We start from the raw sequence: 27,267 nt of genomic DNA, 5'->3' as shown, positions 1-27,267 counted from the left end.
GAATGCTAGAAAAATATCGAAATCAATAAATATTATCTACAGCCACCTGCAAACAAAGAAGTTTCAGTATATAATTAGAAATAACTAGAGAGCATACATTAATAGCATTGAATATTGTCTAAGGAATTAAAAGAAAGACAAAATCCTTAACATTCCACTTTTGAACATAAATTTGAATACTTTTACAAAGAAACTGTCATTTGCTTAAAAGAGAAAAGTACATACCATTAATATGAACTCATAAGTCTGATGCAATTTTCCAGCCAATAGAAATATAGGAATCAGCTCCAATTAATGTCAAAACCCTAAATATCCTCTAGGGTTTGAAACCCTTCTACCCAAAATGGAGTGGCTCGCTGAAACATAGCTCGAAAAAGATGGAAATGACCTCTAGAAGGTCGGCCCTGCAATTGATTGAAGAAAACCTGCCCTCTAACTGATAGATCTTCTCAAAAATTCCCCAAGAAGGCTGCCATATGCACACTAAGACTGAATTCTAATAGAAACTGATACTTGAAGAGATCGGTTTTCGTCCAAATCCCCCAATTCTTCCAGAAGTTGGCGTTCGTGGAAGCCCAAAGCTGCTGAAACCCTCATGCAAGCTGCTGATCTGAAAATGGAGATGTAAGAATGAATCCAAATAATAGGCAAAATGCCTTTTTATCTATTTTGGGGTTACTATTTGGCCTTAAAATCATAAAATATCCTTGAGGGTCTAATTTCTCATTGTGAACTTGGCTCCCTTTTAAGAAACAACTTAAGTTACTAGGATGGGGGTCACTTTTCACTATTCCTCTTATGTTTCTTTGTTACTATTCACTTTTTACTATTCACATAAGACTAACTTTAATATTTCAATTTTAATCATGGTTTCACCCCAAAACTTTAAATTAAAAGGCTCATAAAGCTCCCTGTTGAGCTCCACAACCCTCAATTGGGTCCTCTCTCCACTCCAATGGACTATGGGAACCTGATGATAGGCCAATCCCTACTCAACTTTTGATCACCTAGGAAGGGGACATTACAGATGCCACAATCCAAAATTCGTAGTCCCCTTCAAATATTTCAATATTCTTTTAATTGCATTAACATAGGTTTCCTTTGGAGCGGCTTGAAACCGTGCCACCAAACTGACTGCTTGCATAATATCGGGCCTTGTAGCTGTTAGATATAGCAAAGTTCCAATCATTGATCTATACATAGTCTTATTTGCTGCAGGAGATTTACTGTCTTTGCTCAATTTACAAATAATCATAGGAGTACTTATTGGATTACAATCTTCCATTCTAAACTTCTTTAACATTTCTTTAATATATTTGGTTGGAGAAATAAAAAGCCCTTTATCTGACTGAGAGATTTGCAAATCAATAAAGAAAGATAACTCATTGAGCATTGACATCTCAAATTCCTTTTGCATGTTATAGGCAACGTCTTGGCACATTTCCTTATCGTTTTCTCCAAAAATGATGTCATCCACATAGACAACAACAATCAACAAATTGTATCCTTCTTTCTTGATATACAAATTGCTATCTGCAATTCCTCTTTTGAAGCCTTGCTCTTGAAGATACCTGTCTAGCCTTGAGTACCAAGCCCTTGAGGCTTGCTTTTGCTCATAAAGAGCCTTCTGCAACTTGCATAAAATATTTTTCATTCTTTGATAGAATGAACCCTTTAGGCTATTCAATGTACACTTATTCCTCCAAGTTTCCATTTAGAAAGGTTGATTTGACATCCATTTGATAGACTTTGAAATTCTTAAAGTTGGCAAGGGCTAAGAATATCGTTGTGGCTTCCATACATGCAACAAGAGCAAATGTTTATTTGAAGTCAGTTCCTTCAACTTGAGCATATTCCTTGCACACCTATCTAGCCTTATTTCTTACAACTTGACATTCCTCATTTAGTTTGTTTTTGAAAAACCAATGAGTGCCAATCACATTTTTGTCCTTAGGTCTTGGGACAAGTTCTCGAGATTCATTCTTCTCAATTTGATCCAATTCCTCTTCCATTTCTTTTATCCAATGCTTGTCTTCACTTGCTTTTGTAAGCTTCTTTGGTTCAACTTTGGAAAGAAAACATAGGTTTGTATGTTTAGATGTACTAGCCAATCTTTTTCTTGTTTGAATTTCTGTGCCGTTGTCTCCAATAATCAAATATTCAAGATGATTCTTTTGAACAAATCTAGATGGTTTCTTGGGTGGTGCCTTTGATGGTATCCATGGATTTCTTTGCTCAATTTCTCTAGTTTCAGTTTCTTCCTTAGTTTCTTCTTCTTTATCACTTTCTTTCTTTTGATAATCAATTTCTTGTACTATATCCGTTTGATGCCTTTGGTCGGCAACTTTCACATTTGCACTTTCAACTACTTTGTGCAATCTTTTTTTCTAGCATTTGTAAGCTTTTCTCCTTGTGGAATATCCAAGGAAGATGCCTTCATCGCTCTTCGAAACAAATCTTCCCAATTCTTCATCATCTCTTCTTATATAACACACCTTGAAGTACTTGTTAAACAATGGTAATTGCTTGATTTATTTAACGAATGAGAATGTACATATAGGCATTTACATTGATGTTTCCTAAAGGAACAATTGATAATTGAAGACTAAATTAGAAAGAATCTAATCTAACTAAAAATTCTTTATTGACTATTAATAATAAGAAATGCAAATATTAATCTAATATTCTCCCTTAATGGCCAATCTGGCAACTACACCAAGTTGCCCCCCAAATTTTACAAACTTGTCTAGGCGCAGAGACTTGGTGAAGATGTTTGCAGTTTGATCCTTTGTTGGAACATACTACAATTGAACTGATCCATCTTGAACAAGTTGTCGGATGAAATTTACAATGAAACTCAACATGCTTGGTTTGTTCATGAAAAACTTGGTTTTTGGCAAGTTTAAGCACCCCTTGATTGTCACAAAAGAGGGGTGAAGAACGTGCTTGAGATATTTGGATGTTAGAAAGCATCCTTCGAAGCCAAATTGCCTCACAAGCTGCTTTAACAATTCCCTGATATTCTGCTTCGGTCGAGGAAAGAGCTACCGCTTGTTGCTTCTTGGTTGTCCATATGATTGCACCTGTTCCTAGACTGAAGACCTACCCAAATGTAGACAGGACAAATGTAGACTTCCTGTCATCAATAGAACCTGCCCAAATTTGAGTCTGTGAAACCAATGAGTCTAGGATCTTTACTTTTGCCATACAAAATGCCAAAGTCAAAAGTGCCCTTGACATACCTTAGCACACTCTTCGTAGCAATCCAGTGTTCTGCTTTAGGGGCCGTCATGAAGCGAGAGATGTAGCTCACATCATAACTGAGGCTAGGTCTAGTGGCGGTGAGGTAGATGAGATTGCCCACTAGTTGCCTAAACGTCGATTCATTCACCATAGGTGAATCCAATTCAATTGATAACTTCAGCCCTTTCTCCGCAAGTGTAGATGCCCGTTTGCAATCGTTCATCCAAAACTTATCTAGGAGACTCCAGGCATACTTGGACTGAGAAATAAAGATATTGCCATCTGTCTACCAAACCTCAACACCTAAGCAACATTTTACAAACAAGCTTTATGGGTTAAGAATGGATAAGAAGGAAATATTTTGGAAGTTCTACCACCATCCAATGTCATGTTTTACATTAATGATCTTTAACGAAAATGGATTTTGAAAACGATTTTTATCTATCACCAATGTTTTCTCACCATGTGGCTGGAAAATTGCAAGAAAGATTGGTAGTTCTATTTTTTAGGGTGGAATATTTGTACTCACATTCAGTTTAGTTGACCACATAAGAGGACAACCAAAGTTACTAGACATGTCAACTCCCCTACCCTAGTATGTGTATTGGTGTACTCAATACATGTATGGGTGTGATACAACCTAGATAAGGCTCAGGTTCCATGCTAGCTTGTGCGCAGAAGCAGGGAAAATTTTCAGCCATGCTGGATACAATTGGATTTAGTAATGTGATCATTTACATGCCATATATGGGCAAAAATGATTTTATGAATAGATTTATGGTTTTAGATTTTTGTTGGTGAAGATGTGCATATGTACTTTGTAGGCTTCTTCTTGATCAGAGTGGCATGGTACTTTTTTACTTTAAGCTTGTAATGTTGTTTGACATTGGATCGAAGAGGATTTTCATTTTAGTTAGGGTTTGGTGTAGTGTGAGATTGTAATATCAGTGTTTTTGTCAACCTCAAAGGTCTCCATATTTAGCGATGGAGTTTTCAATGCGTGACGGACAAAGGAGGCATTTGTGAAGGGGGCTCAACATTGGCAAAGCTTAGCAATAAAATAGAAAATCATCCGTAGCATCTTCAACCTTATCTATGTAGAAGTGTTAAAAATCCTTTTAATGCTGAAAACAAAAATTGAACGAATCAGGACAATGCGATTTACATTCCATAATTGTGAAATCCAAAAAATACGTGTATCATGAACTTAGTGTGAGTTATATATCGGGCACTTGGTAAAATGTATCATGTAATATGTGGAATAAAATTACTAACTGGTATACCTTATTTTTTTTTTGATTGGTAATTTTTGTATTATATTAATTCAGAAATAAAAGATATACAACCACCAACATCCATAGGTCATTTAAATGCTGTAAACAGCGGCCCAAAATATCCACAGTCATAACCTATTCTACAGCCATTCAATTGCAAAACCAAAAGAGGAACCAGTCCTGTGCATCTCTCGCACCAAATATTACAGACATATGACTAAAAACAGCTAATAACGGTATATTAAAAGAGCATAGAAAAAACAATGGCCAAATGGCCACTCACTCGCTCTCGCTTTGGTTTACCTTCTCCCCGTCCACCTTATCAGCCGACGCTTTACCCCTTGCCGCTTCGCTTTTCATCTTTGGAATGCATTCCAAGCATCCAAAGTCGGGTCTCCTTCCAAACTTGCCAGCAATTGAACAACCCGCCCTTCCTCAAACCTATCTTGCAGCTCCCTCCCAACCTCCATCCGCGCTACCACCTTTAAAGCCTTCAAGACTTCATCCGTCCAAATGAGTTTTACGCAGAGCTTCATGGCTGCCCAACCAATATGGGCTCGTTCGCGACATTGGTCCTTTATGTCATCCTCCAGTCCACGAACAAACGACAACATCTCCTCCTGGTCATCACCTTCCTTAATGCGAATACCTGTTCGGGGCATTACCCACTCCAGAATGGAGTCGAGGTTGATTAGATACTCCTGGTCATCACCTTCCTTAATGCGAATGCTTGTTCGGGGCACTACCCACTCCAGAATGGAGTCGAGGTTGATTAGATACTCCCCGTCAATCAATTTTGTTAGAGTGAGTCTGATTTTCTCCACCTCTGGCTCAAACTCACATGCCCATGCCAAAATTAGGGAATGCACCTCCATGTTCGTCCAGTAGCGGAAATGGATGTGCGACACCTCTTCTCCAAGCATAAGGTGCACCGCACTCCACAATTTCTCCTCCTAGTACCTGAAGAGCCCCTGCATCCTCTTCTCCGATATTGTGCCCAGGAACGACACCAACTTCTTCTCGGTTCGCAGAGTGAAATTTGCTTCCATGAAACCTGCACAAAGTATTCACTCTAGCATCTACAATACAAATGACATAAAAACCATTAAAGATTGCACTAAATACAAACGTAACCCCCAGCTCGCAAACCAAAGGAATTAAATTCCTTCGCTGTCAATTGAGATGGGTAATAAATGCAGGCGTGGTGTCATAAAGGCCATGAGATTTGACAGCAGATTTGCTGCACTCCGCCATCATCTCTAAACCGTACTGTTTGCCATGGACAATTGCCACTTTTAATAGCAAACACCAGCCTGGATGTACTTGCCATAACGGACTTCCTTGCATCCATGTTGTTGGCTGCATATTTCTAGGACTACATTTAAAACCACTTACACAATCTTTCGTCTCCAATCCACCACTTGGCCATATAACTATTCATGTTGCAGCCAATATTGGAGAGTAGATCTGCCACTACATTTGCACCTCGCCTGACGTGGGAGACTGTCATGTCCCCTCGTGGATCGTTATATATATATATATATATGGAGAGAAAGAGAGAGACCCTAAATGAAGAAATTGTTATTATTAATTAATATAATAATTACCAATGAATGATTATTTAAAATCCATTGATTAAATATTATTTATGAACATGATTTAAATATTATATATTATCAAATTTATATAACTAAAACGGAGCTAAAACGGACTGCTAAATTGGACTGTCATGTTAAAACTATGTAACGTCCCCACTCTTTATACCATGGCAACCAGCACCGCAATTTTGTGTAGTCTCAAAAATAGACAAAATTGATAATTAAATAAAGGATATTATATACCTTGTTGGACATATCAGCAGAGTTGATAAAAGGAAGGAACGATAATGACAAAAAAAGAATAGTAACTACTCATGCGACGATCATTCACATGGTGTATGAAGACATATTGAAGCATCAATTAATGATAAAGAATGATGACTTGAAAAATAGTATAGTTTATAAGGAGAGAAGATAACTACTCTAATGATTAGTCATCGATGATGATTACAAGGATATTAATTTAGCGATATCTATCAGAATTCAAGTTGACTGAAGTAAATGGGAGTTTATCGAGCCTTTTGAAAATATGGATTAGTAAATCACTAGATACAAAGACAAGGTGGATTAGTAACTAGCCTCAATATTCAGAAACAACGTGAGTATCATTTGACTTCAACATCACAGTCAGGAGATAACCGATACCTTTCCCTGGATACATTGTGTCCAAGTATGGAGAAATTTGATCCAATTAAGCGAACAATGAAATGAAGAAACCTTACCGTAATATATTTACGGGACTCATGGATTACACCGTCGAATATCGTGGATTGATGTTTGAAATGTACCGATGCTTTCATGAGAATCAACGATCACCTAGGCCAATATCAATTGATAATAGCGATTAATATAAGTAAAACTTGTCATCAAAGGTTCAGTTGAGATTACAGAGTATTGATGATATCGGTGATATTCATGCCATGATACATTAACAATGGCTAATAGAAGATATTAATATCAAAAGGCTTGAATCACATATTGTGTCACAGGAGCTTGGGTTGTTCACAATATACGCATCTCATAGATAATACAGCAATTTAGAATAGTTAATGTTGAGAGGTGATTATCATAAAGTGGAAAAGCACATTGATGAATGGACATAACTATTAGGAGACAACCGTTTCCCATCGTATATAATAAAGATCAAACTCATGCTATAGTGGGGAAAATAAGAAGGAGAAAGGTATTATCGGCAGCACCGATCAGAGCAGATCAGAACTGTTATTAAGTAACCAGCAGTAACATCCCTGTTCTGGGTGGTATGCTTAATATATGTAGCCCAAATGTTGTAGGCAGAATTTAATAATAATAATATTAACATAAGTCTACAACAATATGCATAATAGTAATACTAATATAAAGGCATTCACATAATGTGGCAGACCAGATCTGACGCATGTCAGATTTGTCTGCCATCACAACCATTAGGTAGAATAAAGGATCAATGCTTTGCTAAATGGCAGTACTAGTCATTTATATTATAGGAAATATAATTGATATATATATATTTTCAGATAGTATTAAACCATATGTTGTACTGCAAAGTAGTTCATTATATATATATATATATATATAGTTAATGAATATTTTAATATATATATTAATGAATATTAATAATGAATATGTTAATACATATGTTGATGAATATAAGTAATGAACATTTTTAATACCTATGTTAATGAATGGTTCTTAGATGTTAATGAATACATATCAATGAATGGTTAGGAATATACGTTAATAAATAAATGTGAATTTTGGGCTAATAGATATTTTATGAGTATATGTAATGAATACATGTTAATTCAGGACTATGTACATGTGGGTTATGGAATAGGGAAATAGTAATAAGAATGCAAAAAATGTATTATAAATGTAATCACATGATGGAGGCTATAGGGAGGAAACTCCCTTAGTCTAAGGGAGAGATTATGATAATCCTTAGGGCAGTATATACCGAACATTGATATGCATATGTATGGCTTGGTTGATTAAGTTCAACCAAGAAGAGACGGATCTGGCCGGTCCCCTTTGGGGACTTGGATGATAGGATGCATCACCCAAGGCAAGGAATGGACATAGGGTCTTCCTTGGATGGCTTGGGTGTAAGAGGTTACACCCAAGATAGGAATCGAATTCACCTTCGACTTCCTGGAGGGCTTGGAACCAAGATGGGTTCCAAGAAGGCAAGCTTCACGACCGCCTAAGGACATACTTTCGTATGGCATTCGTAGCCTTTTTATTAGATAAAAATTATGATTATGTTAATTAAGTATTTTTAAGTTAGATTGCAATTTAGATTAATTTTATATATATATATATATATGTCTGTTGTATTCTAACAAACTATTTTGCAGGACAGTGATCTCTAACTAGTAGGGACATTACAGAGACACAAAATTTCTCAAAAGATTTGAGTTTCTCTCGGATGATAGACACCCAACAAGATAATTTCTAGGATGGAGTGTTGCCTTTAGTAATTGCATTAATGGCCACCTGAGAGTCTCCTTCCAAATGCAACCGTTAGGCTTTCATATTTAAGGGCAACTCAATTGCTAGAAGTGCCGCTTGAGCCTCCGCTTCGTTATTCGTACCATCCTGCAGACGTCATGCTCCTTTAAAAAGGATAGATCCTTTATCATTCCTCGCCACTACCCCAACACCTGAGATTCCCGGATTTCCTCTAGAAGCACCATCGAAATTTATTTTTATCCATTCCATGCTAGGTGGCTCCCATATGACCTCCCCTTTATCTGATGAAGGATTAGCCCCCAAAGACCCATTAACGGGTTAACTGGTATACCTTATTAACTATATAAGTATTGTACCATTTCTACTTTATTAAGTTTAATTTTACAAATTTATCAATAAATTTTTTGATACATTAATTTTTTTAATTGTAATTTTATTAATATCAATTATAATTTTGTTATACTTTTTTTTTACCAGTATTTAGTATTTAAATTTAATAAGTTCAATTTATTGTCAATAAAATTACAGTATATAGGATTGCAATTATAAATTAATTTTATTATAATAAATTGTATAACAATGTATTCTTTAGTTTGCATTATATATATATGGTTTCCGTATCCAGCTGTATTTATATTAAGAGGATTTAAAAAATAGCTGTATCGGTATTTGTGTCCATGTCTATGCAACTCTGAGGACAAGCTGTCCTTGTCAGAGCAAGAAAAAGCTCAGAATGGAAGTCTGTTACTTGTGATTGTCACAATTTTGAGGTCCACAATTTGCCTGTTTAATTTCTGTAGGCAACAGAAATGCTTCAAGGGCTCTTGTACGAAGAACAAAGCAACTGAAGAAGCACCCAACACAACATGGTGTTTGCCTGGAGAAAACTAGCAAAGGTCAATACCTAAAAATTATATCATATTTCCAGTTCAGTTACTCTCATTTTTTTTTGTAAATGCAAATATAACTTTTGATGTTTTCCATAAGATCCACTATTCAATTCATTTCAGGTTTTATGGATAATGAATCAATTGGGCAATTTCAATCAACACAACAGAGGAAGAAATCAAAAGTATCCCGCAAGTACGAATCAGGCCTTGAACCTGTAGAAGACCAGGTTAAACTAAATATCATTTTGCTATGTGCTGCTCTATCTTTTTGTAGTGTAGTATTTGTTTTATAATTTCTAGGGCATTATAAATGTAAATCTGTTATAATCAAAGTAAAAAATTGCTAAAACTTTAAACTTCAAAATATTTTTGGTTTGGGTATTATGGTGATTCGGAGTTAATATTTATTTGGTATCTGGTACACATTATTTTTGTAGCTACACATGGGTAATATGTTATAGTAATATAGAGGAGCGGAAAAGTGGATTTGAGGCTCTGGATTCTAGCATTAGCTTCCCTGGTTTTGGTTTCCACCCTTAACAGCATAGAGCAAGATTTGTACTTTGAATACACATCAAGAGATTTTAGAAACCTGCCATTTGAGGACTGCTTCTGTCGAGATTTGTTGATGTAGAGATATTTTGGTTTGGTGGTTAAATAACTATAAAATTTGGACCCAGTAATTTCAAGTATGCGCAACATTTTGTAAATGAAATAGCAATAAAAGGAAACTCTGTTTAGCAGGTTATTCAAAGTATCTTGCAATTTGCTTTGACAAATCTTAACTCTGGATGAAACTATTTTGCAAGACTTTATGTAGTGCTGCTTCTCATTACCCCTTATCGAGGTTAAAAAATATTGATATTTTTAGATTATAATCAAGCAAGGAAAGATCGGTTCTGTTAGAGTAGCTAATGGATATGTTCAATGACAATTTCTAGTCATTATTTTTGTTACTTAAAGCAAAACAGAAATCACCAGCCAAGCTCTTAGCAAACTGCAATATGAATACATGCTTACCAAGCTCAATTTCATGGACTTCCTTTTTAATTATCCTTTGATGTGTGGATTGCCACTTGTAAGATGTCCTTAAGTCATAATTTGCTACTCCAACGTACCCCTTGAGTCTCACTTACTTGGGGATCCTACTAGTCTTCTAAATCATACTCATTTATGGTTCTTATTAATAATACCATGAGAAAGTTAATTACCATATCTCTATATTGTTGACGAGGAAGTGTGCACTTCTAACAATGCAAAATAAAATATACTAAGTATATCCTATCCTCTCTTGAATAAGGAAATCTCATATGCTGTTTGGACTGATCAAATGAGACAACCTTAAGGTCTCAAATGTTAGGTCTGACTGTTCTTAGGATAACTCAGTGATTAATGTGATTTGATGGTAAACACAAAGGGACTTACTGTCACAAACCATGCCTAATCTATGTATAATAAAAACCAAATATAATAGAAATCATAAATTGTTCAAATTCTAATCCATAATTCTTTTTGTGGACATTCATACTTATGTTGATGATCCCTATTTTGTGTTATATCTCCTCACAATTTATTTAAGAGAATTATCTTGATTATATTTAATGATTAAAATTAATATACACTAGTTGATTATATTAGATAGTAAGTTAAATTAATATGAAAGTATTTGTATGAGATATCAGTAATACTTATAAATGAATACTAACCAAGAAAAGTGAATATTAACAAAAGTGAAAATTAACAAAACTGAAAATTAACAAAAATGAATATTAACAAAAGAAAATATTAACAGAAGTAAATCAAGTGCTAATTAACATAGCATGTCGATCCACAAAGGGGCACAATTTTGTGGAGGAAAGCATCATTTGAGGGGTGGACGTGACCCTCATCTAAGCCACGTCTCTTCCCAAAATCGGACTGGCTGAGGATTAAAAAGGGAGACAGCGATACTTCTCACGGGGGAAAAGGAGATAGGAAGTAAGGAATAAGAAGAGGGGAATTAAGTGGAGACTGCCAGCAAAAAAAAAAGAAATATGAAGGAGGAAGGAGACGGTCAGGCTTAGGGGAGTAGGAAATACCATCAGTGGCAGTCCAGACTGCTGCAGAGGGCATTACAAGGAATTCCCAACAGCAGCCAAAGGTAAGTATGGTATGAATGATTTTAATTTATTCATTTTCTGAGTTATGCATAGCACATGTTGAATTCATATAGTAGGTAGGACCTTGTGTTGATATATTGTAATTTAAGTAAGAATAATTTAAATAATTTCAATAACTCTAATGTGTAGACCAGCAGTATGGTCTGCTGTTAATACAATTTAACATTGATAATTCAAACAATACTTGGGTTGCAACTTAATATCATTAATACAATTCAATGCAATTAATACTAATAATTTAAATTAATATGGTTATTACGACTAATACTGACGACAGCTTAATAAATTAATACAAAACATTCATACAAGGTTAATTCTATCAATAATATTAATAATGGTAATAATCAAGCAATACGCTTCCTATTGGACAAATTTACTACATGTAATGATAATAACAAAATGTGGACAAATCACTAAGTAAATGATTGACAATATAATTTGAATAATGGCATATTGAATTTAATTCTCAACCTATAGATTGCAGTGAGCTGATTCTTCGTCTTTCTCTAATACTTGCAAAGATAGGGAGTGTGGGGGAAAGGCAGAGTAAATTGGTCACATCGCGAAAATGTCCCAAGACGGGTAGTAAACCTTGAGGGAGCCACATGTAGACTGTGTCATGTGCCCTTGGCACAGTAAATCTTCCATCTTGTAAGGTTTAGTAGAATAGGGAAGAGGAGTCTCATGCAATCTATGGGACGTAAATCATACAACACAAATTAACAATCTATTTAACTTAATTGAGAATATTTTAACATTTCATTATTGGCATAAGTAAATGATTGATAGGTATGCATAGTATTAGCTATGGTTGGATAATATAGGAAAAAGTCAATTTGTATAAAGGATGAGCTCCTATTCCTAAATCCTAAAATTATTGCTAATTTATGTTTCTAGGGTGAATTGGGGAAGGGGTCATCACACTTATGCATTTGACAAGCTGGTTTGCATTTGATATGGAAATCTAAGTGATGCTTTCTCCTTAAACTAATCAAACTGATTGAAATAAAAGTCAAAAGGCAAGGTTTGGAGATACTAAACTAGGTTCTATGGACAATGACATTAATGGCTGGTGTTGTAGATAGACAAATTCTTCATAAACTCATTCCTGTTTAACCAAAAATAACTCAACAGTGCTGCAGAAATAGTGCAATTGTCAAAGGAAATTAAAGATTTTCGAACTATAAACATGCATTCAAGTACCCAATACCGGTGCAACTCAAATAAATATTCACAATGGAACTAATATCATAAGGTTTTGGCTAACCATACCCGAAAACTTACAATCAGCGAATTCTCAATGGTATGAACCAGAAATCCATCAAATACCCTTGCATTTCGCCATCAAAATCACTGAATCTTAACTAATATTGATGAAAGAAACCATGCAAATAGAAGACAATTGGTAAAACACCATACTTCAATGCTTTATTCATTTTTAAGTTCTGGTATAACAATTCCTGTTCAACAACTCCTACTGTACGACTAACTACTTCAAAGAGCTACCGCCTTACAATTAGAGAGGCACTAACCTTTTATAGATACTACAATTGGAATCAATGGTCAGTATTAAATCCATTGAATGACTTAGATCTGCCTTCTAGAAACCCTAACCACTATTATCAAATGATTTTAACCATTTCTAACCACTTTCAAATTGCTCCCACTATAGGATGGAAGTTTACACGTCCCATGGCACAAAAAGATGAAATAACAGCTTTTTGTCACGAAATTGCTAGCTGGATAAACAACTATCTTTGGCTTTTATTCTATTATATTAAATTGAGCCCAACAGTTGTTATTTCTACAATAAAATAATTGCTATTTCAAAATAAATCATATTCCAGCTGATATCCAACTGTCTCCTCTTGGTTTCCTATAGATTCTCTCTAGGATTTCTCTGGAATCAGTCATTGTATTCCGGAATTTTAGATTTGACATTCTCTGGATTTTTGTATTATGATAGCGGTCTCCATACTTTATCTCCAGCTCTGTAGCACATTCATCTCTAGATTTTACAAGATACTTTATTACAACACCTAGCAGATTCAGTTTTGTGAGCATGTTACTCTCAATCTTCTTTAGAAAGACATCATATTCAAAATTCTAATCTTGTGTCTTGGTAATTATGTGGCGCATTTGGAAATAATATCTCGAAGTGCTTAAATTATCAGCTCCTTTGTGAATGATCCTTCCTTGTAACTCTTTTGCAAACTGCTCTTCGCCTTGATCATATCTTCAACCTTTGCTTTGGATTCTTCATCTCCAGGCTCCTTTCCAGTGGCATTTGATTTCCAAGGACAAGTAGCTTTGTTACTATTAAGTATCTGTAAAAGTAATTAAATTTAAGTTCAAAAGTTGAAATGTTAAGGATTTTGTCTTTCTTAATTTCTTAGACAATACTCAATGCTATTAATGTGTGCTCTCTTAGTTACTTCTGATTATGAACTGAAACTTCTTTGGTTGCAGGTGGCTGTAGATAATATTTATTGATTTTGATATCATCTTCAGCATGCTTCACGACACATATATAGGCATTGCCTTGGGAGATCAAGGCATTGCCTTGGGAGGTCAAGGCATGCCTTGACCAGACATGTCCCATGACATGTCCGATCAAGACATGTCTTGATCAAGGGTGGTGCCTCTTCGTAAAGCAAACCAATAACTATTAGTTAACGTCAATGTGGATACATAACAAATGCCGATCGGTTTGTGATTTAATGCGGTTTTTTATTATTGTAATCGATAATAAATCGGTTAGATTCTAATGCAATTTATCATTTACCGATCACTAATCGGTTTATACTTATTGCTATTTTGTGGTAATCGGTGGTAAATGTAACCCGATTATGGATCGGTACAAGAGCAAAAATATGTTAAGGCAATAACTATTGTAGTTATCATATGACAACACTAATTAGTAACTAGAATAGATATGCAAAACCGATTACAATCACAACATATAAATGAAATCATTGCATTGCAAATACGATCATATCTTGATCAATGATAGAAATGCTTATAAAGATGATTATGATGTCTACCATTAGTATGTAGATTTATCGATAGGATAGATGATTGAATGAGAGACCTCATTTATCTCTCATTCAATCATTTATCTTACCGAAGCTATATTGTTTCAACACTCCCTCTTAGCTAGGGAAGATAAACGGAGATCTATGTAAACATTGAAATAATCATCTAATTATTTAGCATTACATTTCTCATAATAGAATGTATTACATGACTTCGTAATACAAAAGATCAAGTCACATATGCTCGTGACATGATGTAGCACATAACACGTGATACAGAAATATATCACATCATCTCGTGATATAGAGATATCACATAGCACGTGATATCAATATCGCATAACACGCGATACCTTGGATATAAAATAATTTGAGAATATTGAATTCTCTTATATCCAGGTTATGGTATGTGCACTGACATTCTGTCACATAATGTCTACCATAACATATCATGGTACATCCATGAGTCAAGATGATATCAAGTCAGCATGATATCAACATTACAAGATCGTCACCTTGTAATGTTCAGTACAAGTGTTCATTATCTAAAAAGTCATCACTTCTTAGAAATGGACACAAGGGGAGGAGCGCATAAAGTCATAACACGACAAAACAAGTTTACACATTAAACATTTTATATATTAGTACAGATTATAAAACAAATTACAATTCAATCATACCAAGTCCTTTCCTGAAGTGTTCAACTTTTACTCTGGATAGAGGCTTGGTCAGTATCTCTGCTGTCTGGTCTGCTGTACTGATATACTGCAACTGAATCACATTCCTATCCACCATGTCTCTCACATAATGGTAAGGAATCTCTATGTGTTTGGATCTATCATGAAATACAGGATTCACAGAGGGTTTTATACAGCTCTGGTTATCACAATGAATTATAGTAGGCTTCAGTGGCTCATCGAATAATCCCACAAGTAGTTTTCTAAGCCATACAACTTCTCGTGCAGCCATGGAAGCTGCGATATATTCGGCCTTTGTAGAACTCTGAGCTATTGAAGACTGTTTCCTGCTAATCCAAGATATCATCGCTGAAACCAATCTGAAGCAGCATCCTGAGGTGCTTTTCCTGTCAGTCACACTTCCAGCCCAATTTGAATCAGTGAAACCATGAAGATCCAAATCAACTTTCTCATACTTGAGTCCATAGTTAAGAGTACCTTGAAGGTATCTCATAATATGTTTCACAATCCTAAGATGTATCTCCTTAGGTTCACACATGAACTGGCTCAAGGCATTTATTGGATAACAAATATCAGGTCTAGTATTGACCAAGTACATTAATGATTCAATCATCTGTCTGTAGAGAGTGGGATCTACCAATGGGGAATCTGCTGTTGCCTCCTTCAGTTTGTGAAGGTTAGTTTCCATAGGAGAAGACATGCGTCTGCAGTTCATCATACCAAATCTCTTCAATATGTCGAAGGTGTATTATCCTTGATTAAGCACAATGCTGTTAGAGTTTTTCCAAACTTCCAATCCAAGAAAGTAATGTAGAAGGCCTAAATCCTTCGTATCAAACTCTTTTTCAAGGTCTTTCTTACATTGTCCAATAAGGTGATCTTCTCCTAGTAATCAGAAGATCATCAACATATAAGATCAATATCAACATATCGCCTTTGACTTTCTTGAAGTGTAGATTCGGATCTGCATCATTCTTTGAGAATCCCAATCCCAGAAGATAGCTGTCAATTCTTTCATACCGGGCCTTGGGAGCCTGTTTTAAACCATATAGGGCTGTCTTTAATCTGCACACATGCGTCTCTGCATGGTGGATTTCAAACCCTTATGGCTGTTCTAAGTAGACTTCCTCCTCAAATTTTCCATTCAAGAAAGCAGTTTTCACATTCATCTGATGGACTTTCCAACCTTTGGCTTCTGCAATGGCCATTACTGCTTTGACTGAGGTGTACCTAGCGACTGGAGCAAATGTCTCATCATAGTCTATCACTTCTTTCTATGAGAGTCCCCGAACAACAAATCTGGCTCTGTGTTTCTCTATGCTACCATCTGCGGCATGTTTGATTTTGAACAACCACTTGGATGAAACAACGGATTTGCCTTTTGGCCTAGGAACAATTTCCCCCACATCATTGTTAAGTATGGATTTATATTCTTCAGACATTGCATCTTTCCAAACTTGATGTTTAAGAGCTTCTGGTACACTAGAGGGTTCTGATTTGGAGAGCTCGTTCATAAGGGCTACATAGCTAGAAAATCTTCAGGGCCTCTTACTTTCTCTAAAAGTCCCTGAAGGAGCTGCAAAGTCCCTTGCATCCTTCATTGTTTCGTGAGCCCATAGAGATCTTTTCTTAGGGATTTCTTGGGGAGGAATCTGTACTTCATTTTCTTCTGAACACTCCCTCTGAATCTCAGGAGTGGGATCCTCTTCTAGGTCTGAAGATGCAGCATAGGTTTCAGACTCAATAGAGTATTTAGCCCTTTTGAAGGCTATCTCTTCTTCAAATATAACATCTCTCCTAAGTTCAATATTGCTATGTCCAGGTACAAAAATTCTGTAAGCTTTAGAGGTTTCACTATATCCAACAAAGATACCTTTTCTTCTAGAGGGTTCTAGTTTTGTCCTTTTCTCTTTAGGTATGTGAAAGTAAACAGGGCAGCCAAATATTCTAAAGTGGGTGATATCTAGCTTTATCCCGGTGAAGACTTCTTCATGGGTTTTCTTTTCAATGTGGGAATGAGGAAATCTATTTTGTATGTAAACAACAGTGTTGGAGGCTTCTGCCCAAAGGTGAGTTTCTAAGTTCTGATCAAGGAGCATGGCTTTGGCTACTTCTACAATGGTTCTTTTTTTCCTTTCAGCAACCCCATTTTGTTGGGGGTTGTAAGGAACAATGAACTCCCTCTTAATCGCAGCTTCTTTACAAAATTCCCTAAAGATGTCTGAGGTATATTCCCTCCCATTATCAGTTCTTAGGACTTTTATTTTGTTTCCGGAATAGTTTTCAGAGAGGGATTTGAATTCCTTAAATCTCTTCAGATTCTTTACGTTTAAGGAAGTAGATCCAGGTCTTCCTGGAGAAGTCATCAATGAATATTACATAATAAAGGAACCCTCCTAATGATGGTAAAGACATTGGCCCACATAGGTCAGAATGAACTAGTTCCAAAATATTGCTCGTATTCTGAAAGGAACTCTTAGTATTTTTGCCTAGGGCACACCCCTTACATGTACCGGAACGGTATTGTTTTAACTTAGGCAAACCAATTACTAATTTTTCCATTGAACGTAAAGCACGAAAGTTTAAATGACCTAATCTTCTATGCCAAATTTCATTAGAATCTGCAATCTCATGAAGTAGGGCTAGGTTAGATTCAGTATATACCTCGTACAAATAGCCTTTTCTATGTCCTATGGTTATAGCGTTTTCTATGGAAGAGTTTTGTGGCCATACAAGAACTTGACCATTCATGAAGGTTATTTTGTACCCATCATCTTCAAGTGCAGTTATGGAGATTAAGTTCCTCTTGATGCCAGGAACGAATAGGATTCCAATGAGTTGGAGAGACATGCCCGTCTTCAGCTTAATGGTGCAGGTACCGACGCCTTTCTCTGGATGTGCAAAGTCATCACCAATGGTTACTTCTTCATGAGTTTCTTCTAACACGGAATCCAATAATTCTCTATACCCAGTGATGCGTCTTGAAGATCCACTGTCAATGATCCAGGTGTTAGATTTATTGGATACTTGGCTAGAGAGGGCAGAGTAGAATACATGCTTTATTCCTTTTTCACTTTTGCAAATGTAGCTTGTTGTTTGATTCTATCCGGACATCTTGCTGCATAGTGTCCATATTGATCACACCTAAAGCACTGAATGTGAGAGTTTTCTTTCTTAGATGACCTTTTCTCATGTCGATTCTTTCTCTTCTTGAAATGTTTCTTCTTGCTTTTGTTGTTGGAGTTGGTATTTAGGACATGGAGGTCTTCATCTATGTTCTTTTGCTTGACCCCCTTTTTATTTAACCTTGACTCCTCTTGAAGACAATTTGCTCTTAGCCTGAATGTTTCCCATGTACTAGGCAACCCATCTAGAGCAATGAGCGTTAGCTCTTTGCTGTGGATTTCATATCCAGGCGTTGCCAGTTCATCGCTTAGGGCTGATAGACGCATAAAGTATGCATTGATTGACTCTCTTTTGTTCATACTTATATGATTTATTTCTCTTTTTAGAGCCAGGGTTCTACTTGTGTTGTTTATCTGGAATGCACTTTCGAGTGCTTTGAACATCTGGTAGGCAGTCTCATGCTTTGTTATTATTGGCATAATGTGATTTCTCACTCCATCGACAATGATCTTCTTGGCTTTTTCATTTCCCTCGATCCATGCGGATTTGTCAGGTTCATTTTCAAGTTCTTCAGTTTCAACTTTTACAAATGATTCAACTTTATTCTCTTTTAGAATCATCTGAATTTTGAATTTCCATGCTGAGAAATTGTCGCCTCCTTCAAGTCTATCCTCAAATCTGATAGCGTTAGCCATGGAAATGTGATGTCTATATCCTCGATTTGAACTTCTCACATTTGAATGCCTTAGGTTCGATCACCTTGGCTCTGATACCATGTAAAAGTAATCAAATTTAAGTTCAAAAGTTGGAATGTTAATGTTTTTGTCTTTCTTAATTTCTTAGACAATATTCAATGCTATTAATGTGTGCTCTCTTAGTTACTTCTGATTATGAACTGAAACTTCTTTGGTTGCAGGTGGCTGTAGATATATTTATTGATTTCGATATCATCTTCAGCATGCTTCACGACACATATATAGGCATTGCCTTGGGAGATCAAGGCATGCCTTGACCGAACATGTCTGATTACATGTCCGATCAAGACATGTCTTGATCAAGGGTGGTGCCTCTTCGTAAAGCAAACCGATAACTATCAGTTAACAAATGCCAATCGGTTTGTGGTTTAGTTCGGTTTGTTTATTATTGTAACCGTTAATAAATCGGTTAGATTCTAATGCAATTTATCATTAACCGATCACTAATCGGTTTATACTTAATGCTATTTCATGGTAATCGGTGGTAAATTTAACCCGATTATGGATTGGTACAAGACCAAAAATATGTTAAGGCAATAACTATTGTAGTTATCATATGACAACACTAATTAGTGTTGTCATATGACAACCAGAATAGATATGCAGAACCGATTACAATCACAGCATATAAATGAAATCACTGCATAGTGAATACGATCATATCTTGATGAATGACAGAAATGCTTATAAAGATGATTATGATGTCTACCATTAGTATGTAGATTTATCGATCGGATAGATGATTGAATGAGAGACTTCATTTATCTCTCATTCAATCATTTATCTTACCGAAGCTATATTGTTTCAACAATATCTTAAGGATTTCTAGGATTAGTATTGAAGTAATATTTTATTATTTAATGGTCATTTAGGAATATATAGTTTTCTTTAGTTGTTATAGATAGTTTCTATTTGCGTCGATTGTTTCGTTTAGAAACATCAACATGTATTTTCATTAAATGTAATCTTCGTTTTCATCATTGAATATCCAATTATCATTTCATGGTATCAGAGTGTGGTCGCAAGTTCGAAACCCCTCGAGGAACGCTAAGGAGGAGATTGTTGGTAACTGTCTAGCATATTCGCTCAGGACTCATGACATGGCTTAACAACCTCTTGTGAGATCCTTAACTAGGATGGTACCGGTTTCTTGAACAGATGCGTCTTTTTGGAGAAATGGCTAGCTCAACTCCCTGTGCTTCTACTCACCGGCCTAAATGGTGGGAAAAAAATATTGGTGCTGTTCGTGATGAAGAACTTGTTGAGGGGAGATCTTTTAGAGGGAAGAACAAAAAGAACACACTAAATTTTGCTCTCGTGGCAAATCTTTAGAGTATTTATGAGCCTCAGACTTATTTTGAAGTACAAGGAAAGCTTGAATGGGAAAATGCTATGGAAGCTGAGTTTCATAGTCTTCAGAAGAACAATACTTGGGTTTTGTCAAATCTTCCATCTCGAAAGAAAGCCATTGGCTGCAAATGGGTCTACAAAGTGAAGTACAAAGTTGATGGAACTCTTGATAAGTACAAAGCTTGATTGATGGCAAACGGCTTCTCACAAAAAGAAGGCATTGACCATGTGGAAACCTTTTCTCTTACAGCAAAGATGAGTACCATCCGGCTTACTCTAGCCATTGCAACACAATGTGGTTGGAAATTCCATCAAATGGACGTCAAGAGTGCCTTCCTCAATGATGAATTGAAGGAAGAAGTTTATAGGATGCAGCCTCAATGTTTTGAGGTTGCCGGTAAATAATACTAGGTATGCAGACTGGTGAAAGCATTCTATGGCCTCAAACAAGCTCCTCGGGCATCGTACATAAAAATCGGTTGGACAAGGCTTTTAGAGTATTCCTTTGGATCCCAACTTGTATGTTAAGAATACTGGTAGTGGGATCATTCTTCTTGTCATCTATGTCAAGGACTCATCATTATTGGTATTGTGACACATTTGATTGAGCAGATGAAATAGAATTTGTGCTTGTCTTTCGATATGACAGATTTGGGACTTGTGCATTATTGTCTCGGTGTAGAGGTTTGGCAGACTAGTGGTAGTATCTTTATTTCTTAGTTGAAGTATGCCGGGAGTTTGCTAGATAAGTTCAGGATGGATGATTGCAAACCTTCATCTACACCTATGGAGAAAGGGCTGAAACTATCAGCCAAATCAGTTTCACCTGTGGTGAATGAATCAACGTTTAGGCAACTAGTTGGCAGTCTCATCTACGTAACAACCTGTTGGTTGAAAATTTTGTACACTTGGGGGAATATACAAAATTGTGGCTTCAACGACAGTTTGTGAGTAAAACTCTCCTAATTAAGGGAAGGCTCCCCCTATCTATCTAATACTAAAACTAAAATAGGATGGAACAACAGTCTTTCTTCTTTTTTCAAGAAAGCCAATATCCTTTTCTCTTCACAGAAAAGTGATAGCAATTTAACATAAAACAGTAGTAACAACTTTTTGAAATGAAATGAGAGAAAGGAAATGGAGTTTCCTGAAAGTGCAAAGACTTCCGTCACTTCCTTCAGGACGGGACAACAATATCAAGCTCAAAGTCTTGACTAAATAAAATCCTATCTACCCATTTCTATTCTAATGATATCAAGAACAAATTATGATAGCACATATTTTGAAATAACTTATTTCTTTCTACACGACAACAAGAACTAGTGTGAGCTCAAAGTTTCACAACTATTTCTTATTATAAAATCTACTTCTAATCTCTCTTAAGAACGAGTGTAAGCACAAAGTCTTACAACTTTTCTCAATAGAACTTATATTTTAACTAAATTAATCTCCAATACTTGCAGCACAAAGTTTGCAAATCAAATTTGATTAAGCCCTTTAAGAAACACTTGCAAGAAAGGTAATGTTGAACATAAACTTAAGAATATAGCACAAAGTCTCAATACTTGAGTAATTTTCTTCTATTCCTTTCAATTCTTTATTTTACACATAAAAGCTCAAAGTCTTCTTTGCTGCAAATTTGCCAGAGTTTTTGCTTGCTTTCCAAAAGATAAAGATTACAATAAACCCCCTCAAGTATTTATAGGAGAGGAGTCTTGAGAAAAAGGTGGGAAGATCCTAACTAACTTGAGAAATTCTCTCAACCACCAAGACTTATTCAATAACTAACTATGACTTATTCAAAGTTACAAGTCCTATTCTAAATTGACTTGTTACTTGTTTACTTGTAATTACAAAAGTGCAAGTAGTGACTAACTACTTCAATGCCTGTTTCAAAGATTGAAGATTTAATATCCAACTTTGTAAAGGTGTAGTGTTGAACATTTTTGTACAATTTGGACATTTTTTTTGATGCTTGTAAAGCTGGACATTGTATTTTTGATAGCTGCAAGAGTGATATGTAAATAGAAGGTAGGCACTTATTTAAAGGTTAATTTGATTATCTATTTGAAATTTATGGTTTCTTTACTTTACGAGCTTCTAAAGTTTTCAACTTTCATGTGAACCCTATTATTGTGCTCTAAGGATTCTAGTATGTATATTTCAATATGATGAGTGCTTTATCATTGTTATGATTTTGTTAATGTTATCATATGAATATTTGAAATTTTCCTATATTTTAAAATTTTCCCTATTTTTGTATAGTTGTACCATGCCGTCCCCAAAATGGTCTCAAAAAAATCTGTCCCTGAAACTTGTCCCCATGTCCTGACGTCTCCCCACCCCGACATCCCCCTGTCCCGGAAACTTGATGGAACATGATACAATAGGATACAATTGATATGGAAAATTAAAGTGTGGCTAAAAGGGCATTCATTTCTCTGGTTGATTAAAGTATTTTAACTTGCTGATTTAGTAATTGATTTATATGCGGATTCAACTTGCTGATCTAATGTTTGATTTATAGAGGGACTCAAATTGCTGATCTGGTGTTTGATTTGTGCAGGGTTGTGCTGAGCTTGAAATTGAAGATTTTGGGTCGACAAATTCCATTTCTTCCATTGCTTTGAGTAAGTGCTTTTTTCCTTGAAGAAATGCATCTTATATTACTCAAACAACAAATGATTTACATTTGCTAAGAATTTGAATTACAAGGAAGGCCTGTCCCTGCATGGGCAAGTAAAGAAGCACTTGGGCCTAAGTCCCCATGGGCAAAGAAGTCAAATCGTTTAGAACCATTCAAAGATTAGCTTGCACAATCATAGCCAAAACTTGTATTAAAGGGTCATTATTCGCCTAAACTGAGTGGTATGGTATCTTTTTGAAAAGTTGCATTGCATTATGTCTGCCAAATGAAACAGATTCATGCCAACTGAATTGTACACAACATACTTTTGTATTTATGCCTCTATCATAGAAGGATCCCCTATAGGAGGTCCTCATGAAGAGAGAGTGGCAGTTAAAAAGAAATTAAAATCAGCTTGTAACCAACCCCAAGTCCTCTAGCTATTGAACACTTTCACAAGACGCTACCCACTATCTCCTCTTTCCTGCATAGTGCAAAAAGGGTCCACATATCCCATTTATTTTTTGTTTTGAGAGATATATTTGGAAGCTGTACTAACTGTTGTGTAGCACACACACACCTCGTCTCCGGCAGGGACCCCCTCTCTTTTGGCTGGCTTCGCTGGCGTTTTGGGGCAATTTTGTCCCTTTGGGAGAAGCACAGGGCCTTGGCCAAAATGCACCTTCCAAGCATAGAGAGTCAGAATGAGCAGAATGGGGCTTCAAATTGATTAGCCTTAAAGATTTCATTAGGATTTGGGGTATTGAGCCATAGGACATTAAGAATTTTTGTTAAGTCTGAAGTTGAGGTAGTGCTACTTTGGGACTACTTGCATTCCCTCTCCCGAGGCATTACACTATAGCTCAAATGGTCTAGAGAAATCGGGTAATGCATGGACCGGACACGAGCTCATCAACTTCTTAAACTGATCAAACCACTGCTGTGCTTGCTCTATCCAAATGAAGGCCCCCTTATTTGTCAAGTTTGTGAGAGGTGCTGCCCGCTGTGAGAACCCCTTGATGAAGCGTCTGTAAAACCACAAACCCAAAGAATCCCCTAAGTTATGTGAGATTCTTGGGTGGAGGCCAATCAACGATATCCTGGATCTTATCTGGATCAACCCTGACTCCCTCTGAGCTGATAATATGCCCCAAGTAGAGCAACTCAGTCATCCCAAAATCGCACTTGGATCCCTTGGCATACAAGGACTCCCTCTCCAAAGTGCTTACACCTCCTCTAAGTGTCTCAAATGCTCCTCCCAATTCCAACTGAATACGAAAATGTCATCGAATAAGATCAAAACGAACCTCCTCAACTGATGTTGGAAGATTCCGTTCATGCAAGACTGGAATGTGGTTGGTGCATTGGTTAAGCCAAAGAGCATAACCAAGAGCTTGAAGTGTCCAAAATGGCATTTGAAAGTTGTCTTCTCCATATCCTCTTCTCTCATCCGTATTTGATGGTAGCTAGATCCCAAATCGATCTTGGAGAAGTAAGATTCCCCATGTAACTCATCAATACAAGGTATGGGGTACCAGTTCTTAATTGTTTTCTTGTTCAAGGCACTATAGTTAATGCACATGCGAAGAGTCCCATCCTTCTTGACCAATACAACTGTTGATGCAAATGGATTTTTACTAGGCCGAATGTGACCCATCTCGAGCAATTCCTTAATTGTTTTCTCTATTTCATCTTTGAGCCGCTTAGGGTGCCTGTATGGGGTAATGATGATCGGTTTGGCACCCTCCTCCAACTCAATAATATACTCTATGCCCTTGTCTGGAGGTCTACCAGGTGGTATGTCACTAAACACTTTACTGTGTTTAGTTAAGATTCTTTGAATGTTCGGAGGATAATCTCTCCTCGGCTGCTTCACTGTTGTAGGCATCAAAACACACCCTGCAGCCCACTCTACCGGATCATGTCTGATCAACCTCTCCATCCTCAAAGAAACCATTTGAAGACTCCCGTCTTTCATCCCTCTCAACACGTGTTTCCTGCCTTCTACCTCAAACCTCATCTCCATAGTGTATACGTTGAGGTAAAGCTCCTCAATCATATGAAGCCACTTCATGCCCAATACTATGTCCATCTCTCCCATACTCACCACGTAATAGTCAGCTTGAAACACATAGTCATTCAGTTGGGGAGTCATGTTGGGAATCATTCTATTGCACGAGAGAGTGAAACCATCTGCAACTTTTACTCTAAAACTATCAAATTCTTCAATCTTAGGCCCTCTTTTGGCTACTAACTCCTCATTAATGAAATTATGTGTAGCACCCCTATCCAACAAAGTAATTACATGCTGGCCACCAAGAACTCCCTGAATCTTGAAAGAACCCTCTCGCTGAATGCTAGAGAGTTTTGCAATGGGTCTATCATCCTCCTGTTCCTTCCCCGATTCCTCTGATGTAATTTCTGCTTCACTTTCACTTGTGTCAATTTGCTGATCAAAATTTTCAGAAATAGTTTCATCAGCTGAATAGTACTTCATCTTGTTTGCTTTCCCTTTTAAAGGGCACTTATGTTTAGGATCCCATGGCTCCTTGCATGTGAAACATAATTTCTTACATCTCAAGTCATCAAGTGTCTCATCATCAGGTTTCTGGAAAGGTTTTCTCTGTTGGTCTGCCCCTTTATGGAAAGGTTTCTTGTCTTTGTTACTTGAGAAAGGCTTGGATGTGAACTTGCTCTTAGGGGCAGCAAGCTCTATAGTCCTGGTTATGTTTTGTTAGTACTTGGCAGTGCAATTAGTTGTTCCCAAGAAGTTGTGTCAGTTGCCGACAATTGGTAATCTTAACCAACCACCGAGCATTATATATGTTTGGAATATTCTATCGGGAAGGGGGGGATATTGATGATTGTAGACATATTACACTTGATAATAAAGAATATCTTTCTGCCATATGTTGTGTTGGGCATTGTTAATTTTTATTACTTCTTGCATGTTACTGTTCCTATTGTATTCTGTTTACTCTGTGTAAATTAATGGCAATCCCTTTGCAAGTAAACAAACTTTTTATTATTTTAAATAAAGCTACCAAACTATACCAAATATGGGGCCAATGATATTCATTGCTTCCACCGACATGTCTAAAAAGAGAAATGTTGGCAATGAGCTCCGTTGGTGCTCAAAACTGACTTACTATAATAGTAAGTATGGGGAAACTCATCCGAAATTACTCCAAAAATGAGTGTTATGCTCATCTTAATTGTCGAAACCCAAATAATCATCCTATACTACATCCCGCTGGATCAACTGCTCCAATGTCCCCTAACTCTAACTCATTAGCCTACGAGAAACCAATTGAATAGGCTAATGGTCTACCTTGTTGAACAGGTTAGGAAGGGGACATTACATTTATGCATGGTAAAACTCTATCATTATCAATCATACCAATTAGTATTACTTCTTGTATACTTTGAAGAGGTTGTACAGGTCTGTCTTTCATCAATTCTTGTGGTTGTACTACTCTATTTGCTAGTTGTACAGCTTCAATCATGATTCACATCCCTATAGTGAGTTTTTAAGAGGTCGTAGTAGTTCAAGGCTGTACTAGTTGTTTGCTGAGTTGCAAACTAGCTCTAATCAAATTTTAAAAGTTTTTATATGCTAGCCATACACTATACCATAGGTTGTACTATCTCTAGTTGTTCTACCTCTAATCAAATTAGTCTTGAAGGGAGCTATGCCACTTTAGGAGGGCATTCATATTAGTTTGAGTTACCGGGTTCGGCCCCCTAGATCCCTGGTACTGGTCTGGTACGGTCCTGGTTCAGGGTTCGGGTCGGGTTCGCCTGTGGTTCGGACAGGGTTCATGGTTCACAGGCCTGGTTCGAACCAGGGCGAACCCAAGAGGACTTAGGGTCGAACCCAAGAGGACCTAGGTTGAACCCAAGAGGACCCAAGTTGAACCCAGGGGTCTGACAGCCCAAAAATGGATTTTGTTTTTGCAATTTTTTTTTTTTTTGAATTCCACCACATAAAAAATTAAAATGACCCTAAAAGTGAGTTTTAAAACATTAACTTGGCTCATTTCA

The 27,267-nt window shown here is 36.5% G+C and overlaps 1 protein-coding gene across 5 annotated transcripts in view; it reads left to right on the top strand.

Moving 5' to 3' along the window:
- LOC131077356 (endonuclease III homolog 1, chloroplastic) overlaps positions 1 to 27,267 on the top strand; it is a 169,638-nt gene that overhangs the window by 51,335 nt on the left and 91,036 nt on the right. For all 5 annotated transcript variants that reach the window (XR_009372340.1, XM_059219880.1, XM_059219881.1 and 2 more), the window contains 3 exons: positions 9,385 to 9,480; positions 9,595 to 9,701; positions 23,164 to 23,227. Coding sequence is in view for 4 of the 5 variants with exons in the window: in XM_059219880.1 (XP_059075863.1) it covers positions 9,385 to 9,480; positions 9,595 to 9,701; positions 23,164 to 23,227 (267 nt within the window). In the remaining variant the exon portion in view is untranslated. The remainder of the gene's footprint in view (positions 1 to 9,384; positions 9,481 to 9,594; positions 9,702 to 23,163; positions 23,228 to 27,267) is intronic.

This window comes from Cryptomeria japonica, chromosome 4 (genome assembly GCF_030272615.1).
Source record: "Cryptomeria japonica chromosome 4, Sugi_1.0, whole genome shotgun sequence".
NCBI lineage: Eukaryota > Viridiplantae > Streptophyta > Pinopsida > Cupressales > Cupressaceae > Cryptomeria > Cryptomeria japonica.
The sequence above is the reverse complement of the archived record's forward strand: the minus strand, read 5'-3'. Positions and strand labels throughout refer to the sequence as shown.